The following is an 18686-nucleotide window of genomic DNA, read 5'->3' on the forward strand; positions in this document are numbered from 1 at the left end:
CAAACAGACCTTCAAGTCTTTCGGGATAATCAATCAGGCTTGCAAATATTATTTTTTTAATTGAAATAAAGACATCTTCAGCTGCATCCATCATAGCAGTGCAACGTCAAGAGTACAGACGTAAGGTTACTTGATGTCATATGAGACCATTTCTGTGGCAGCTGTATGACTGTAGTCACTGCTCCCAACCATTGGTGGTGTTCTTGTTATTATCCAACACTATGGTCATGTTATGAATAACATCCCATTACCTCCCCCTGTAAACAAGTCATAATGAAGCCAATTAGTTCACATTGCCTTCATTTCTAAAATATTTGTGCAATGAACATTCAACAAATTATAACACAAACCTGTAACATCATGACTGATGCTATGAGCTTTCAAATACATATAGGTAAAAATCCGAGATGCTGAGTCTGCAGTCTTAATTTTGTTGCTATGGTTTTAGAGGGCTCACTGGCTACGCACACATGTTCATAATGATCTGCCATCTATTGCTCCACATGGACATGGGATTATATTCAGCATCCAGCAAAAATTATGATGCACAGACAATTTACTGAAAAAAAACACTTTTTTTCAAATATCTGAAATATGACACAACAGTCAGAGAGAGACAGAGAGAAAGAGAGGGAGAGAGAATGTAAAGAGGGCAGAAAGAGTTTAAATCATTGAGGCAAGAAACCAAAGTATAAAACAGTGGAGGAAAAAATTAAATGAAATAAATGAAATGAATGAAATGAAATGTGGTTTGAGTTTCAATGAAAGATAATATGGATGACAGCATGAATAATTTGTGTCTCTCTTAAGTTACAACAAAACAAGCCCAAGCACAAGCATATCCTCTGTGTGCAGTAATTGTTCTTGTGGCTCATTCACATATTATATTGTACATCACAACTCTTCTTCAAACTGACATGTTTCCTCCTCCCTTTTGTTTAACAGAAACGCCCCCCCGACCAGCGCATGATTGTCACTTTTTGACATCCCATGCTGCATATTACAGTGTGACCACATGTGCACGGGAGACATTCAGGAAGAAACAGCTGTAGGTTATGGTTATTAAAAATTGAACACTGACAGCATTCTAAGATGCTAGGTGAAATAACTGTTCCAACAAAAAATGTGAACCCATTTTTTAAAAAAATAGAAGAAAGGTCTATATGAACTTGAACAAAACATTGGTCATTTTTATTTATTGTATCATTAAAGATAGTTCATATACTGATTCTGTGCATGGATTCCAGCATTACCCAACCTATAAAACATTTCTGAGAAAAAAAAGTTAAATATTCATTTCGTAAAATAACCTCAGGCACCCCTGAGCCCCCTGAGTTTGGACCCAAAACCTCCATTCTAGCTCCCTGTGGGAGCAGGTGTCTTAAGACTAGAACTGGTGCAGTAGTTTTAGAGCACATGGTTCTGACAGCAAGTTGCTCAGCAGATGAATGTCCAACAAAAAACATTTTTATTTCTGACAACTTATACGTTCTCTTCATGCTAAGAAGATGGGATGCAGATGCCCCTAGACAAACTTCAGAAACCCAGTTTTTATGTTGTGAGCCTTTTAAAAACTACATTTACTGTCAGGCTCGTTTCAATATTTACAGGTTGATCATGGCAGGGTTTTTGTCATGTATTCCTGTTATAGGCCTCCTCGCGGTGTAACATAGAATGTGTGTGTGTATGCGTGTGTCATGTAATGTCTGCCTTGATACATTATGGAAGAAATGTGAGCAGCTGCTTCAAAAAGTCACCTAAAATCCAACACCTTCAATCAAATCATTTTTTTCACTATGCACTACATGAATGTGCGCAAGTGAGGAGTATACTTCAGTCGTGGTGCACATAGTTCTGTGCTCTCAAACGTGAGGTATTATCAGTAGATAAACTCCCCTGGCACACCCTGCAGTGCACTGAATGGCTCCTCCAACTTCAGCTGTAAGGAGATGGCCTTTTCCTCGACTGCAAGCACCTCCTTGTCTGGACCACTGCTGGAGGACTGACGGCACTGGCCCAGAGTGTAGGCAGCCATGACTATCAGGTCCTCTGGCACTTTCTCCTCCTCCTCTTCTCCTTCTTCTTCTTCCTCCTCTGGCCCCCTTGTGCATATGGGAGTGGCAGGTCTAACGGTGGAGCTGAACTCTTCCCGCAGTTCCTTCATGGTTTGCACTTCCTGATGTTCTGCCGACTGAAGCCATGGGTGTTTAAGACACTCCTCTGCTGTGGCTCGAACCCTGAACATAACAACACCAATACCCGCAATTAGACATACGGATACGCAAACACATACACACACCACTGCAGTTAGTGTCCTGTGCCTTTGAAGATTTTGTGTGTCAGTGAGACACTCGGCAGTCAAGACCTCCAAGCCATTTGATGTTGTTGATTGACAACTTTCCTCCATTAAACTGGCTACTGATCAAAAGGCTAAACTGTTTCTGGCAGAAATATATTAAAATCAAATAAATAATTTTGAAGATAGATGAGCAATTTGGTGAACTAGGTCTTTTTAATGTCTGCATTAAGGTCAATCTCTGGATATTTCCTTGCCTTCATCTTCGTTTCCTAACTTAAGTCAGAGAGAGAAAAAGAAAATGCATGAGACACAATTTACACCACTGAATTGTTTGGAAGTCAAGTTTGGACTGACTGCGGTTGTTTGTGTAGCAGGGTCTGGATGAAGGACATGGCTGCCTGGTCCACCTGCTGCATCTCTTCCTCACTGTAGCTCACGTTGAGCTGGGAGATGTTGAGGAAGGTCTCCTGCTTGTCTTTGCCCAGGAATGGAGAGATTCCAGTCAACATGACATAGGCCAGGACACCAATACTCCTGCATGGACAACAGGACATGGCAGTGAGATTTGGGGTTATAAAAAATTCAGTGTTACTTCAAATGGCACACTTGTCTTAAATAGCAGAGACAGCAGCTCTAAGTAAAAGCAACTTGCCCACACTTAGAAAAAGAATTGTGACTTTTGTTTCCTTTATTTTTTTTCGACATGAATGAATGCAAAATGGCTGGCGCTATCATCTGAGCTCTTGCAGTCTTCTTAAGATAACAGATCAATGCATTTGCTAAACATGTTGAGTTCAATCAAAGTGTAACAGCCCGCAGTTCCAACAGTTAAACATGAGAAGAAAATAGCTTAACACTTCCACATGCCAACACCAAAAAATAGGTCAGTCAGTCAATGTAAAATGCTATTTTTGTTTCTGCCAGCAGGGGATGCCAAGTCTTAGCATTTGATTCATTAAGGCAGAATTCGAGTTATCAGCATAGGCCAGGGGTGGCAACCTTTAACACCCAAGGAGCCATTTGGGCCTGGTTGCCATGGAAAAAAAAGACACTGGGAGCCGCAAATCATTTTTGACGTCTAAAATAAAGGTACCACTGTATATACTGCTTTTATTACCTTTACACTTTGTATAAACAAGTGTGTAGTGTGTTCCTTATGAAATCCACAAAGTGCTACAGAGACAATTAAATTTTATTTATGGAATGAACACATTTTGAACATTTTGAGCTTTGGGCTTTGAATTTTAAAAATAAATTGGGAAAAAAAATCACTGTGTCAGTCAACAATAAAAAATAAATATTTGGAAAATATCTTCATAAATATTCATTTTACCTGGTTTATGGGACTTCTGCTCCTGAACTTCTGCGCACAGCATCTGCAAATCGGGACTATACTAGCTGGCGGGTATACCGGCTTCCATGAGTGTGACGTTTATTTGGAGCAGCGAAAAATAATAAATATAATTTTATTTTAATATTACAAGATCACAATAATTTTCCAACTTAGAACTAAAATTAAACAAAGGAACTAACACAAATAAAATACACTTCATTAAAATATTTATAATTTATTTTCCAAAGCCACTTGGAACTGCAGTGTGAGGATGAAAGAGCCGCAAGTGGCTCCGGAGCCGCGGGTTGCCGACCCCTGGTATAGGCGGCAAGTACTTCACTGGAACTTAACATATTCTTTAGAAACCCTCAAAATTTGACAGTGAGAGGATGATAGTGCTATGCAACTGCTTTTGCAACTATGCAAAAGTGATTCAGTTTAATTCCTCATCACTGACCACATGTCCTGTCCTGATGGTGCTTTGGCATCAAACATGTCTGATAGTTCAACCATGCACACACACACACACACACATACACACACACACACACACACACACACACATGCAAGGACACACACGCACGCACACACGCTCACGCTCACGCTCACAAAACAACTCTTTTTAGGATGAGCCTTTGAGCCAAGGCTATTGAGCTGTATTTCACTTAATAACCCCCTCCCACCCCCCTCTTCCCAATCCCTCAATCCAGTGGGCATGAGACACTGCTCATTTTTAGAAACTTCACACAAATATTGTTCCGTGAGTCTGGATGCAGGCGGAGCCAATTGGCTTACCACATATCTGTTGCCGTGCTGATGGGCTCATAGTTTAGAATCTCAGGAGCTGGAAAGAGGAGTATTAGTGTGTTATTACTCAGCATAAGACCAGCTATGTTAGCAGATCAGGATGACTTGGGTTAGGGTGGGTGACCACTCACCAACGTATTCTGGGGTACCCATAATCTCTCTGAGTTCCTGGTGGCTGCTGACTGTTCTGGACAGGCCAAAGTCCACAATCTTGATGTCCCCAAGAGGAGAGCTGCTGGTCAGCAGGATGTTCTGGGGCTGATGGGATAAACTGGTGGTACTTTATGAAATGTAAGTCTGTGGATTGACTAATGTAGTGATAATGACACTTTGGGGGAAAATAATGCTTGTAGATTTAAGATTAACATAAAGTTATCTAGTTAGTTAAACTAATAACTGATTTGAACCAGGAGCTGCTGACAGGCAGTGAGCACCTGAAAAAATCTTTTTAAGTGCAGTTGTGTATGTTAGAGGGAAAGACAGAATTATAAGGACTTTGAATGATGTAGGCTGATCTGCCTTGCATGTTTTGGCCAACTGTAACCAATATGACAAACAAACAAGTTTAGACCTGCATGTAAAACATCATCCTATGACAGTGGGTGAGGGCTCCGAGCATGCAAAAAATTTCAGAGTGAGCCTATACACTGAACCATAGAGGCCTCCACAGACCTTTAAGTCAAGGTGAACAATGTCTCTCTGATGAAGGAAAGCAACGCCCTCCAAGATCTGCTTCAGGAGCCGCTTCACGTCCTTTATGCAGAGGGCCTCCTCTTGTTGATCTAAAACACACTGGTTGAAGAGCTCCCCACCCACTGCACTGGACACACAAATGGATGTGGGTCATGCACTAGCTTTCATTACACTGTCAGTCAGTGGTCCGTGTCAGTGTGCACCAACACTGAATTAAAATGAACAACAACAACCTAGGTTAGCCACGATCACTGTATTCGTTTTGATTTCGATAACTCACAACAGCAAAAACATGTTTGTATGAAATATTTGCGATGAGATACAATTTGGCTGAGAAGCAGTGCTGAATGGGCCGATGCGGGTGTTATGAAGCTATGTGTTGTGTGTTGACAGTGGTTATGAAGCGGAATAATAGGTTGGCCTATTTCATGTCAGAGGGCAGACAGTGTTTGACTGTCAAAATGCGCATGTAAGTAATGAGACCATCATGTCCTAGCAACGTTGTGGGAAAGATCCATTCAGCTATGATCACCACCATGATTGGTTCAACCTCAAATGGGTTTAGTGGAGGGAAATAAATATGTCAGAATGTCATCTGACCCAAATAGTCACCTGACCTGAAGTCATCACAACCATGCTCTAAAGAAAACATGTTCAACTGTGAACAGAAACTGGAATTCGTGCTTCTGTAAAATTTGCTCCCAGGGCTCTTGGCTTCAAGTGTCCCCATTATCTGGAAAATATGATATTGGCAAGAGGGACCTTTCATTCTGTGCACAAACATTCTGGAGCAGTCTGCCTCTTTACATCAGGTAAGTCTGCAATTTTTATGTCTTTAAAGCAATACTAATGATCCACTTGTTTGCCATTACATATGAATCTGGAACTTTGTTTCTTGAGTTTTTATTGTGTTTATTATATTCTGGCCAGCGGGATGACACAATAGTTCACACTTTCCCCTGAGAGCAAGAGGGTTCATGGTTCGATCTGAAAGGGGGTCTTCTTGTTATTCTCCCTGTAGGTTTCCTTCGGGATCTCCAATTTTCTCCCACAATCCAAAAACACGCAGTGAGTTAATTGGAAGCCTCAACCCCATCAAATCCCTCTCTAGAGGTAGGTAGAATAAATTAATTGAAAGTCGGCCATTCCTTTCATGTGTCCTACTCTTATTGCCTCTCACTTGTATTGTTCTTTGATCTATAGATATACCTTATTATTATTATGGTTGCTGTTGTTGCTTTAAGTTTCTGCCACACCCTAAAATCACATCTAAGAGTTTTTGTCTGGCCCACTGCACAACAGAACCTGATCTGATATCCAGTCTAGTGTAGTTGACTGAAGATTTTTTCAAGCCCAAAAAATCTGAATTCTTAGTAATATGGTTGTTATTCTCTCAGGTCTCATAATAACAGTGAAAGTGTCTTAGTTTAATTGATGTCCCACTATCACAGAGATGTGGCTGAATGAAAACCTAATGAGATTGAGAAGAGTTCAACTGGCACTTTTTAAAATCAAAAGCGGAGTGGATGACACTGACTGTCTTGTCATTTCTTGTTTCCAATAGCTGGTTATTGTAATAATTACAGATTATACAAATACTTGTCATTTGATGTCACGTATGGGTCAATTGTGTGTCTTTGGCTTTGAAATTGAGAGGTGGACCTAACTTCACTAAACTAAGTACAACTATTATTATCCTTTTTGCCTAGATCCTGACCTTTTTTTGACCTTCATGTTTTCATTCCTCATCTTGCTGTCTGGCTGATGTCAAGTAAAAATTATCTGAAAAAAACAATGAAAATACAAAGTGTTGAAATAGCCTAAAACTAAGCATTGTGCCACTTCACTTGACCTCCCTACTATCAGCTGGCTTTAAGGGATAAAAATATATTACTGTCTCTTATTGAAAAATTTTACTGTTTATTTGTAGAATAATAGTCGTAGTATCCCTGTTCCTTAAAAAGTGAAACAAAAACAAACAGACAAACGAAATGTCATCAACTTGTGGAAAACAAATTTGAAATATTATATGTATATATATATTTATCGGCCAGAATGAAAGAAAAGGTGTACAAGACAGTGGTGAGACCAGCGATGCTGCATGGACTAGAAACAGTTACAATGACAAAAAGACGCAGGCAGAGCTAGAGGTCGCAGAGATGAAGATGTTGATTTATGGACGTAGTGAGAGAGGATATAAAGTTAGTTGGTGTGAGAGAAGAGGATACAGAGAATAGGGTTAGATGGAGAAAGTTGCTGTGGCGACCCCTGAAGGGAAAAGCCGAAAGAAAAAGATAAATATAAATATATATATCATATCTAAATATGATATATATTTATATAATGTGACTATTGGGTATCTTGTGCTGCACTTTTATTTGTGCTTTCATGTGCACTCTTCGAATAAAAACTGTAAAATTAGAAAAGAATCTTGGCCCAAATAATTGACACATATCCCTTGATGCATAAACATATCACTTTCAGCAGAAATACTGACATATGCACACTTTTGTTACATAGTTATGCTTGAAAGCAGGTTGGATACTTACAACTCGAGAACCAGCACCATTTCATAGGCCATTTCATAGACTTGGTGGAGGTTGACCACCCGCTGGCTTGTGGTGGCCAACTCCAGAACTGCTATCTCATTGATGATTTCCATGCGACAGTCACTGCCTTTCCGTCGCTTCCTCATAAACTTTGCAGCATACTCTTGACCCGTGCATAGCTCCACGCACTTTCTGACGACTGCAAACTTCCCCCTGGAAGACAAGAGGACTGACCTGGTTAAATCTGTACGATAAATGGTTTATGTTTAGGTAACCATGTGACAGTAGAGGTTGAAGATTTCTTGTTAAAGGAAAGGAGAAGGAGGAAAGGCCTTTGTTCCCACATTGATTATATACAGACCATAATATCAGTGGAATTTGATCTCTGCATTTAACCCTTCATGGATGAACCATGAGCAGAAGGCAGCTACTGAACAGTGCATGGGATTCACTGTCTTGCTCAGCAACACTTCAACAGGCTAGGAGGAGCCAGGAATCGAAACAATAACATTTGGTTCCAAGGACGATCGCTGTAAACCCCTGAGCCATGCCCCTAATAGGTCAGCATTATGGAAGAAGAAAATTAAAGACAAAAAAACAACTGCCCGCTGAAGAGTATTCATGTTGTTCTTAGTTCCAACAAATAATAAAGCCATCTCCCATCCACACATCTGGGGATGTTTTTGGACTGTGGGAAGACAGTGGAGAACGCCCACATAGACAAAGGGAGAACGTGCAAACTCCACACAGAAAGATCCCCTGTTGTAATTGAACTGGGGTCCTTCATGTTGTGAGGCAAAAGAGCTAACCATAGTGCCACCTTCACCCCTGCAATATCTGTTTATCATGAGCAATAATTGTTTTTTCTGGTTGAATATTTCTTTCTTTTATTGCCACGTCCGTTTTGATTCTGTTCACTTTAACTGGGTTTGATGGTGTGTAGTCTGTGTTCATGTTTTCTGATTTTACTGTTGCAATCAGCAGCATTATCTGTGTAAGAGCTTGTTTGACAAAAGGAAAGTAAGTGATCCGCATAGACCTAGGTTAAAAAAAAAAAACTTTGGAGAGCCATTGCCAATTATATTGTATGAGTGCCAGAGGAGCAGAGGTTAATTTTAGTTGCTGTTGTGGGTTTTTTGGCAGAACTGTAGGCGGCAGTGCAGTTGTCTCTGGAACTGGACGTTCCTGGTTCGATTCCCGGCTCCTCCTGTGTCAAAGTGTCGTTGAGCAAGACACTGATAGCACGGCTACTGCATGGTTCATCCCTAATGGGTTAATTGCAGAGAACAAATTTCCCTACGGGGATTAATAAAGGATAAATTATTATTAAAAGGAAAGGTTCGTCAACCAACTCATCATCCTTGAACAAGTATGGTCGGAAATTAATATAGAAAAACCTGTGGTATAGTGAAATATTTGCAATATAAAATCTTACCGCTATACAGTGAGATATAGCAAGGTACTACTGTATTTCAGTCAACTGGCAAGTGCCGTAAGGAGGATGGATGTCAGACTTTGATTGGCATGCGATCTCCCAACATTACCTACGTGATTTACCTGTTGATTGCGATCGATGTATTGGGCACCTCTGGTCAACAGGAAAAAACTCGTTCTGCCAAGTATGATCAAACATCTAGCATTGTGGAATTAAGGGGGCCTCTGGTCTACAGAAGTTTGACAGTTGCTCAACTTGAAGACCTACATTTAGAGCTAATGCTTGGTAAGGGAGGGGGTTATTTACCTGAGCTTGTGTAATTTTCAGACTATTGAGTGCACCTGAATATAAGCTGCACACACAGAATTTGGGGAACATTTTTATTTTTTTTTTATATATACTGTATACACCTCACTTTATAAGCCGCAAGTGTCCATTTGTAACATGAGATATTTACAAAGAAAGACGTTACATAGAAGATTTTATAACTTTTAATTAAATAAGCACCGTAAATGCTTTTTTTCTTAACAGTCTGCAGCACATCTGGTTAAAAAAATAAAAAGTATATTAGCCTACCAGGAAAAGTCCTTGATTGCTATCTTTATCTTTATCCTGTGCACTAAAACCACTAAAGTCATCTTCTTCAGTATCAGAATTAAACAGACTGAGAATTCCTCCGTCACACACTTCCTTCGTCTCTTGTTTTCGCTCTCAATGTCAGTTGTGTAAACCACGTGTCTTTTTCGGTGTCTTTGTGTAATTTCATTGCTCCAATGTGACAAGGCTAAATATTTTGGATGAAGCTTGTTAGCCCGTAAAAATCCATAAATTAGCCTCATCATTGTTTCAGTTGCAGTAAACAAAGTTTGTGAAAAATAGTGGCTAATTCAATTTTCTTTTTCCAGTTGTCTTTACAATGTGACCGTAGTTAATATTCCCAGCATCAGTTTGTTTGGTGTTGCAGCCCTAATGATCACGAACAGCAGAAACACTGTTTGGTTTGGGAGTCTAGGTCTGCTCTTTAGAACCCCTACTGGGGCACCACAGCCTATTTTAAAGCAGAATCAGCACATTTCTAAAACCAGCAGCCTCATTAACAGACTACTCCCTCACAGCGACGGCTTGATGCGTGTGTGAGAGAGAGCTAGAGAATGAGAGAAAGAGAAAAAGAAAGAGAGAGAGCGTGAGAGACAGAGTAAGATACACAAGGTTTGCAAAGAGAACTTAACCATACCAGAATGATCCATTAATACTTAATGCAAAGAAAGTGTCACTTGGTTACACTTTTTCAATTTGAATACAATGGATATTATTGGATAGCTGTAGCAGGCTGAACAAGCTGTTTCAAGTGTGGCTTTGCATTGATATAAACCAATGGATGATTACACGTCACTGCAAACTGTAGTTGTGTTTTTTACAAGAATCCAATGAATGAAAGAGAAAACGGTTGTGTGATTCTTTATGTTTCCCTATGACAGACAGGTATCTAGTCCATAGTGTGTGCTGGCTTTGGCCAAATGCCTGCTGGGATTGCTAGAATTGATGACTCAATGAAAAATAATCAGTAATTTGTATAATGCACAATGCTGAGTGGTGGTCGAAGCTAACATGAGGAATAATTTTGATTTATAAAAACATTAGAGCGAGACAATTACACATGACAATTACAATTACAATGCACATATGAACATTGGGATTTTTATGTGTGATTTATTATTATTAATACCATGACAGGCTGGGACACTGGCACAGTGGTTGCAGTGCTCCCTCACAGCAAGAAGTTTCATGGTGAATTCTGTCCTAGGCCTTTAAGCAGGGAGTTGCGTATTCACCCAGTGTCAACTTTTTTTTTCTTCTCCTGGTTCTCCCCTTTCCTCCCACATTCCTAAAACATGCAGTAAGTTGCTATATCTCTCTATGGGGCCCTTTGATTGACCGACAACTGCTCCAGGGTGTACCCCTCTCAACAAATGACATCTGCTACTATCCCCAACCCCACCTTGACCTTTGCAACAGGATTAGTGCTATTGACTGAATGAATGAATGAGCACATGAGGCAAGGTAGTGTATTTACCATGTTTCGAGGTGGAGCAAGACCAAGTATATGAAATGTTGAGAAACCATGATGACAGAAAAGTCACTGTTTTGGTTGATGCCACATCCCCTCTCTCAGAGATGTAGCCCCTTCTTCTAATTTGCAGACCTTGGGGCTGACTCAGACATACATTAGGTCAGCTTCCATGACTGATATTTTGGTTTCCTTGGGCCCAACAAGAGGTGTTGGAATCACACGTTCATTATTTTATATGCCATTGAGTGGGACTGTTGATCCACTCTTTGTCAGGACAAGCTCTGCAAAAGAACTGTACTGTTTGCATGAAGTCAGCTGTGGTTTCAAATAATGAAAAAATACGCTTTGTGCTTTTGCTTCGTTGACATGGACAGTTGGCAACAGGCTCTTTTTCCCCCACCATAAAATGGGAGAGTCTAAAGGTAGAGTGCAATCTATATGCATGTAGTAAGCACACTCACACACAGCCTTACAATTATGAAGCTGAAAAAGGCGGGATCATAATTGAATAGAATAGAATTGTGATTTAAAATTTCATATTGTCTTTCTCTATTACGAAATCATTTTTCAAGAGATGATCTTCTAAATATTTGAAAATTCTTTGGCTAGGTTTCTCCTCATAACTTCAAAAGTACATCATGTACAGGGAAGTACACTACATTCAGGGATAGAAAAGTTGTCTGTTGAGTTGCAGCTCTACTAAAAGATAAAACCCAATTGAATAGGACAGTCAATATTTTTTATTTTATTTTTCAAGACTATCAAAATTCTTCCTTCTGGCTTCATCACCTAGTGTTGTGGCATGGCCACACAGGTTTGTATGTGTGCAACTGGGTATGACACCACAACCGTCTGACAATGTAAGAGAATGGTCTGCAAATTTCCAGCCCACCTACATGTAGAAAAAAGGCGTTAAGTTCAAAAGTCAAAAAATCTTCCAAGCATAACAAAGCAGCTCACTAGTATCTTACTAATTAGAATAACCTGCTCAAGGACATGCAAATGCAACAAGCCAGCCAACAAAACAGTTGATGTACTCATGTTTTGATTACTATTACAGGACAAGTAATATAATTTTGAAAATATCTCTCTCCCTCGAAGTTCAAGAAGGCAGAAAAGAGCAACCAAGATGTTGGTTGTAATACTGTGTATTCATAAGCTTACTTATGAATAATTCCCTAAATGTAACACCCACACTGGTAATGCCAACTCCCGTATAACTCTTAAGCTGTTGAATATTAAGAAATTATTTATTTCACACTGTTGTGGTTGAGTTTTATGAAAAGGTAAATCTAAAAAAAAAAAAAAAATCACATATACGTCAGTATTGGGATCAGTTGGCGACTGGATACACTGTTAAAACTTGACCATGACCCCATTATTTAAAGTAATATAGTCACTAATGTACTGAAGCCATGTCCAAGGCACATCTACCTGAAAGTACTTATAAAACACTAAACACTGAGAACTTGGAATTATCTTGATCATATGAAGCGATGATGATAGAAATTAATGATCAAGAGTTAATCAAGCTATAAATAAATAAATTAATAACCAAGCAAAATACAGCAATTACAGAGAATTCAGTGAACTTGGAGATATTTTATATCTCCTTGCATCTGCTGTTCCAAATTTTTCTGATGTTTTATATTTCTGCTGTGATATCAATTTTATGTTTCTATTCACAGTCATGAATTTTCCCTGAAAGTTTCATAAAGCCTGCACCTGCATTATAGTTATTTCCTCCTTTAAAAAAAAACAAAACAAAAATATATTGGGGTTGAAATAGTGAAAAATTAGTCCTAATGAAGGCATTATTGATTAGAAAATAACTGTTCTCTGTTTATTTTATACATTTAAATGCACTGCACATCTGTTAGGCAGTAGATCTAAAAGTTGTGCAGGTTCCCCTGAAATGTTTTAGGATTCAAGTATCAACCCTTGTTCATGGGAGGCTTCAGGTGCAATTTTTGTTTTTTATGAATTATTTTTAGGGATGTGGAATATCCATGTAAGTGTCCCATGAGATAAGGTAGCAGTTACAATGTGAATCCTTTCTGCTGTTGGAGGTGAAAACACAGCACAACTCATTCAAATTCTTTATAGGAAAATATGATGAGAAATGGGTGAGAAATTAAATCAGTCAGAGTGAGCTCATAAGAGAGCAAACCTTTCTGTCACTAAGTCACAACAATGAAAAAGCTTTTGATCTTAACCATTTAGGATTACATGGCTGCATCACAATTGCTGGAGCTGTTAAAGGAGATTGGCTGCAAGCCATCTGGCAGTTCTGTGACAGAGGCGTATTTAGAGTATTAACAATAGTCCCCCATCCTCAGCCTGCTGTGGGGGTCAAACAGCAAGCTCCTGAATGCATTAAACCCCTTAATTCTTTTCAATTCTGTTTCTTCCCTTCAATTTCCAATTCTGTTTGCTTTTAAATGTTCATAGATAAATGATTTCCAAAACAAACAGTCACTGTAACACGAACAGCATCTATTCACTCAAGAAGTTTTGTTTGCTCAGCATTTTCTGAATTATTTAGATAAATGAATTGTTGATTCAGAAAAAAAAGGGCAAAATTATTGTTAAAGAACAATTACACGTAGCTGTCATGGTTGAATAATAACTGCATTGCCCTACAAAAATTAGCCATTGTACCAAAGATTACTTTATGAGACATACAACTTTATGAGACATACAACTGAAGCTTGGGCACCTGACATGTCTGCTCCTTACAACTCAGAATCAGAACCACTTTATACATCTCAGAGGGGCAATTCAAGGATCTGCCAGCAGTATCCAGAACCTCCTGCTCACAAGTGAAAAAATGACATGCTGCACAAAGTCAATCAGTGCAATGATGAAATGTAACATTTAAATGTTTCAATGTTCAAATGTCAAAAACGAATAAGTTCCCCAAGGGATCTTGGAAATACTTGAAAAAAACATAGATGCAAATATAGGAATAGGAAGAAATAAAAATGTATAGATATTCCCTGTGAATTTCAATTAGCTCTCATTGGGTATGAGATATGACTACAAATCTAACCCCCCAAAAAGTTTTTATCTGATGGTGATAAATGGGACTCAGCCTTTGATGTGAGGAAATTATAATCAGAACACGTGATTTACAAACTGGTAAACAGTCATGCACTTTTATAAGCATGTATTTAAAAGCAAAATATATTTAAAGGAAATAGTTGGGCAAAGTTGTCTGCTATCTAGCAGGTTAAACACACGCACACACACACACACACACACACAAACAAACCAGCATAAGGACACCAGTGAAAAAGAGGGTCTCCTCTACGACATGTAGACCATCATGAGGAAAACCTGCTTTTGTTTCCTCAGTTCCAGATATTTGATTTCTGCCTTTTGCAAGCTGAGTCAGACATGGCAGAAAATTATGTGTTCTGGTTCAAAAGCAAGCAGGGCGGCTATATTCTGTGCTGTTACCAGGTGCTGACTTTGCAGGCAACGTCGGCAAGAGAACAGCATCCCCAGCCAAGAGCACACCACCAAACCTGTAATTGCTTTTGCAAAGTCAGGCAGTCACAGGCAGAATAGAACAGAATGTAGCAGAGACTGTGTCAACCACCCGGGACTGGCAGGTTTGTGGTGGATCTGGAAAAACAGATGAGATTTCCCATTTGCATTATCAGTACCACTGTGAGGCCATCCGCTCCGTCAGAAAGACCACAGAACCCCACCATGACCACTCCCCTTTTCAAGAACTCAGTGGTCTGAAAGAAACAATGAGGAGCGCCCAGATGCATTCTGTGTTTGTCATTAACGATACTTGAATTAATTCAATTTCAGAAAGAGATAGTATTTTATAAATAAGGGTAAATTACAAGTATAAACCTGGAACTGGGGAAGAATCCGAGTATGGACGGAATTTTTTTACAAAGATTGTTTAACACTGAGTCACGATTGATGTTCTAACTATTTACGACAAATGTTAGAACACATATTGTCATTTTTTTAACAAAGGACTTTTCACTCAGCAACTTGAATCCACCAGAGTTGACAATGAAAGTCCAAATGCCAAGAAGTTCAAGGCCCAATTTTTTTTGCTCATCATTAAGAACTAAGTGACTTACCATAAGACGGGGGAACCCTGGGGGTTGGGAGGGTGGCCTTCTGGTGTTATCCCTTGATCGATCCATGTGCCGAGCCTTGCTTAATCTTAACCCCCCCCCCTGTAGAATACATGCAGGGATGTGATTCTCCCTGAGGGATTCTCATCTTTTTTCAAATCTAGGCTTGATTTTAATTAAAGTTTACAATAAGTGTACTGCTAAAATTGACCTTTTAAGTAATAAAGTTAACACATGCACCTGGAATTGATCAAAATAGCATAAATATTTCAAGATCCGTTTATGTCACATTTCCTCTGATTTCTGTTATGTTCATATTGAAAAAAAATGTGCGCACACCCACACACACACATTATTATGATGAAGGCTGCCACACAAGGAAGGCAAAAAAATAAAAGCAATAAGGAAACGAGCACCAGATCTGGCAGCAGCCAGATTGGCAGCATAACTAATCAGACGGCATTTACTGGGATTCTGGTCCTGAGGCTGCCGTCACCATCTCTGCGGCGCGCCATATAGAATTGTGACATTTTTTGGAGGTACGGCAAAATGCAAATATGTGGTCCTTTATGCACATTCCTTAAAAATTACACCAAAGTTTCGCGCAGACGCAACCGGTAAATGACAGCATGGAATGCTTTAAGTTTCACTACCATGGCAAAGCTGTGACCCAACACTGGACCCTCGGGACATAAGTGACTTCAGAAGTTGCTGGCGGAGAGCTCATATTATCGATGAACTCGGAAACTTAAAGTAAGGATGAAGTTGAAAAACAGTATGCCTCAACATCCCATGCAGGATCAGCTGAATATATTAACCTAACAGAAGTCAGAAGTACCGGGGGGGTATAAACCCCCCGAAATTGAGTTCCAGACCAATCGGATTAAACTCGTGCCCCCCTGCTCAGACAGCAGTTGTACTGCTTTCTGATTCAGCCTGTCTGAATTATCCGTCTTTCGTTTTCTAAAACTTCACAACTACAAATGAGCGTCAAATTACTTATTATCGACTTTGCTAAAGTCACACAAACTGATCGGCTCTACGTGGTAATTTGGCTTACCTTCCTAGCTCTTTACCGGGAACGATCGAGTAGTGGTCGGTGAAAGAGTCTCTGCTAATTGTTGTTCGGATTTCGGTAAATAAGCCACTGACGCTGCGGTTCCGGTTCGGTTCGGCCGCCTGGCTGTGCTGACATCCGCTGGGGCGTCTCGTGTCTCCAGCGCGGGGACTCTCGGAGATCATGACGTTAATTAACTGAAGTTCGTTAGCAAAGCCAAATCCGGAACAATTCGCTGCAATACGGTGAAAACAGCATGGGGGGGCTAAACGGTCATCAACATGTAAAGTAAGCGCAACCGCGCGACAGAAACCGAATTATTCTTTAGATGCGACAACATTTTTCCCATCATGGTATCGCACTTCGGAGTTGTCAGAATAACAGAGTTTGCATGCTGTTTTCACTCCTTTCGGCTTCCTTCCCCCGGTTCGCCACTGACGAAGCAAACGCCCTTATAGGGCATGTAGTTACCATGGAGCCGTTTGATTGACAAGCAGACTGGCCTCTTAGAAGACACCGAATGAGAGCGATGCACTAATCGACCGCCCACTGAATGGCATGGAGCGATGATCATTGTTAGCGTCCCACTGAGTGTGCATCTGTGGTAGTGGGCACATGTCTGGGTGCATGCGTGCGTCAGACAGATTGATTCAATGAAAGCATGTTTAGCAAGACTATAAATATGTATTCTAATCATGCATAGATATTTTAATGTATCCTAATTGCCGAAGGTGGCGCCAGGAAGGGCATCTGGCGTAAAATTTGTGCTCAAACCAAAAATGCAAATCGAACCTATGCCTCTCATTGTGAGCTGTACCATCAGTGAGAATTGGTCTACTATGGGTCAGAGGAGAGGAGGAAGGTAGTGAGACGAAAGGGCTGAGAGGAAAGGGACTTTGACAGAAAAGAGAGGGAAGGTGGATAAATCTATGCCTAGGAGACAAGGTGTGAACGCTGTTGTACTCACATAGTATTTTGGCAGGAAGATCAAAAATTGAGTTACAGTTATCATGATCGGGGAATTTTTTGATCTCCAGAACCTTCCTAGAAGAGTGTTAAGAGTGATGAGTCTGAAGCTAGAAATTAAATGTGTGATACATGATGTTATTAGTGGCTATACCACTCAGGTGAGATGTGAGTAAGAGGAGAAGGGAAAATACTGGAGTGAGTTGGATGAAGTGATGCAGAATATTTCCAGCAACGAGTGATAATTGGTGCAGACTTCAGTGAACCTGCTGGTGCAGGCAGTAGAGGTGATAAAGAAGTAATGGGCAGTTCTTGTTGAAATCTCCTTGTCGTGGCAACTGGACTTGAATTTCTTCACTTGAAAACAAAAAAGCCTTTCAGATGAGGGGTGAAATGTCTTCCAAGTGAAGAAATTCATGTCCAGTTGCCACGACAAGAAGATTTCAACATTAATTCACCATGTGGAGAAGCTCCACAGAAAAAATAACAGCCAGGCTTGGTATCAAATATACAAATAGACATGGGCAGATGGTGGCAGTCTTTGCAAAAAGGATAGAAATGGCAGTTGTGAATATTTTTTTCCAGAAGAGACAGAAACATAGGGTAGCTTTTAAGAATGGAGGTCATAGCACAGAGGTAAACTACATATTTTATAGAAGATGTAATCTGAAAGAGAACAGTGACTGCATAGTAGTGGTAGGTGTGAGTGTAGCCAGACAGCATAGGATAGTGGTTTGTAGGATGAATCTGGTGACAAGGAAGATGAAGAGGATAAAGGCAGAGCACAGGACAAAGTGATGGAAGCTGAAAAGGGAGCAGTGTTGCATGGTTTTCAGGAAGGAGTTGAGAATTCTGTGGATGGTCAGGGAGAGCTTCCAAATGGCTTCAGAACTGCAGCTAATGTGATCAAAGAGACAGGTAGGAGAGTACTTGGCCTGTTGTCTGAAAAAATAGTAGATAAGGAGACTTGTTGGTGGAATGAAGAAGTGGAGGAGTATATGCAGAAAAAGAGGGTAGTAAAGAAGTGGGACACAGAGGACTGAAAAAAATAGCCAGGAGTATACGGAGTTATAGTGCTATGTAAAGGTAGAGTTAACAAGCAAAAAAGGGTGTGTGATAACCTGTATGATAGGTTGGAAACTAAGGGGGGAGAGAATGATTTATAAAGGTTGGCAAAACACATAGAAAAGGGATGGACATGCAGCAGGTTTGCTTGATTAAGGATAGAGAGGATAGAGAATGTATTGATAGAGAATGTATTGGCAGATGTTAGAAGGGTGGCAGAGGTGACTATTGGTAACCACAAAGTACCGGATATTAGTAAAGGTGAAGTTTTTGGTTTTATTAGTCAACAGGATCCTAGAGAGTGA

At 40.0% G+C, this 18686-nt stretch overlaps 1 protein-coding gene across 3 annotated transcripts; it reads right to left on the reverse strand.

The window, feature by feature from the left end:
- Nucleotides 1–1166: 1166 nt before the first annotated feature.
- Nucleotides 1167–16775, reverse strand: stk17a (serine/threonine kinase 17a). 3 transcript variants are annotated; one of them, XM_086160113.1, is made up of 8 exons: nucleotides 16354–16473; nucleotides 15297–15395; nucleotides 7682–7894; nucleotides 5112–5259; nucleotides 4571–4697; nucleotides 4428–4476; nucleotides 2654–2833; nucleotides 1167–2237 (listed from the first exon to the last, which is right to left on the reverse strand). In XM_086160113.1, exons 3-8 carry the CDS (start codon nucleotides 7825–7827, stop codon nucleotides 1880–1882), a joined length of 1008 nt encoding a protein of 335 aa, XP_086016239.1. In that variant the 5' UTR covers nucleotides 7828–7894; nucleotides 15297–15395; nucleotides 16354–16473; the 3' UTR covers nucleotides 1167–1879. The 3 variants fall into 3 exon arrangements, with proteins under 3 accessions (XP_086016239.1, XP_086016238.1, XP_086016237.1); XM_086160112.1 differs by lacking the exon at nucleotides 15297–15395 and having other exon boundaries at nucleotides 4571–4691; nucleotides 16354–16775; XM_086160111.1 differs by lacking the exon at nucleotides 15297–15395 and having other exon boundaries at nucleotides 16354–16775.
- Between the last annotated feature and the right edge of the window lie 1911 nt (nucleotides 16776–18686).

Source organism: Fistularia commersonii, chromosome 15, assembly GCF_037954325.1.
Source record: "Fistularia commersonii isolate RoL2024-O1a breed Wild chromosome 15, RoL_Fcom_v1.0, whole genome shotgun sequence".
Taxonomy (NCBI): domain Eukaryota; kingdom Metazoa; phylum Chordata; class Actinopteri; order Syngnathiformes; family Fistulariidae; genus Fistularia; species Fistularia commersonii.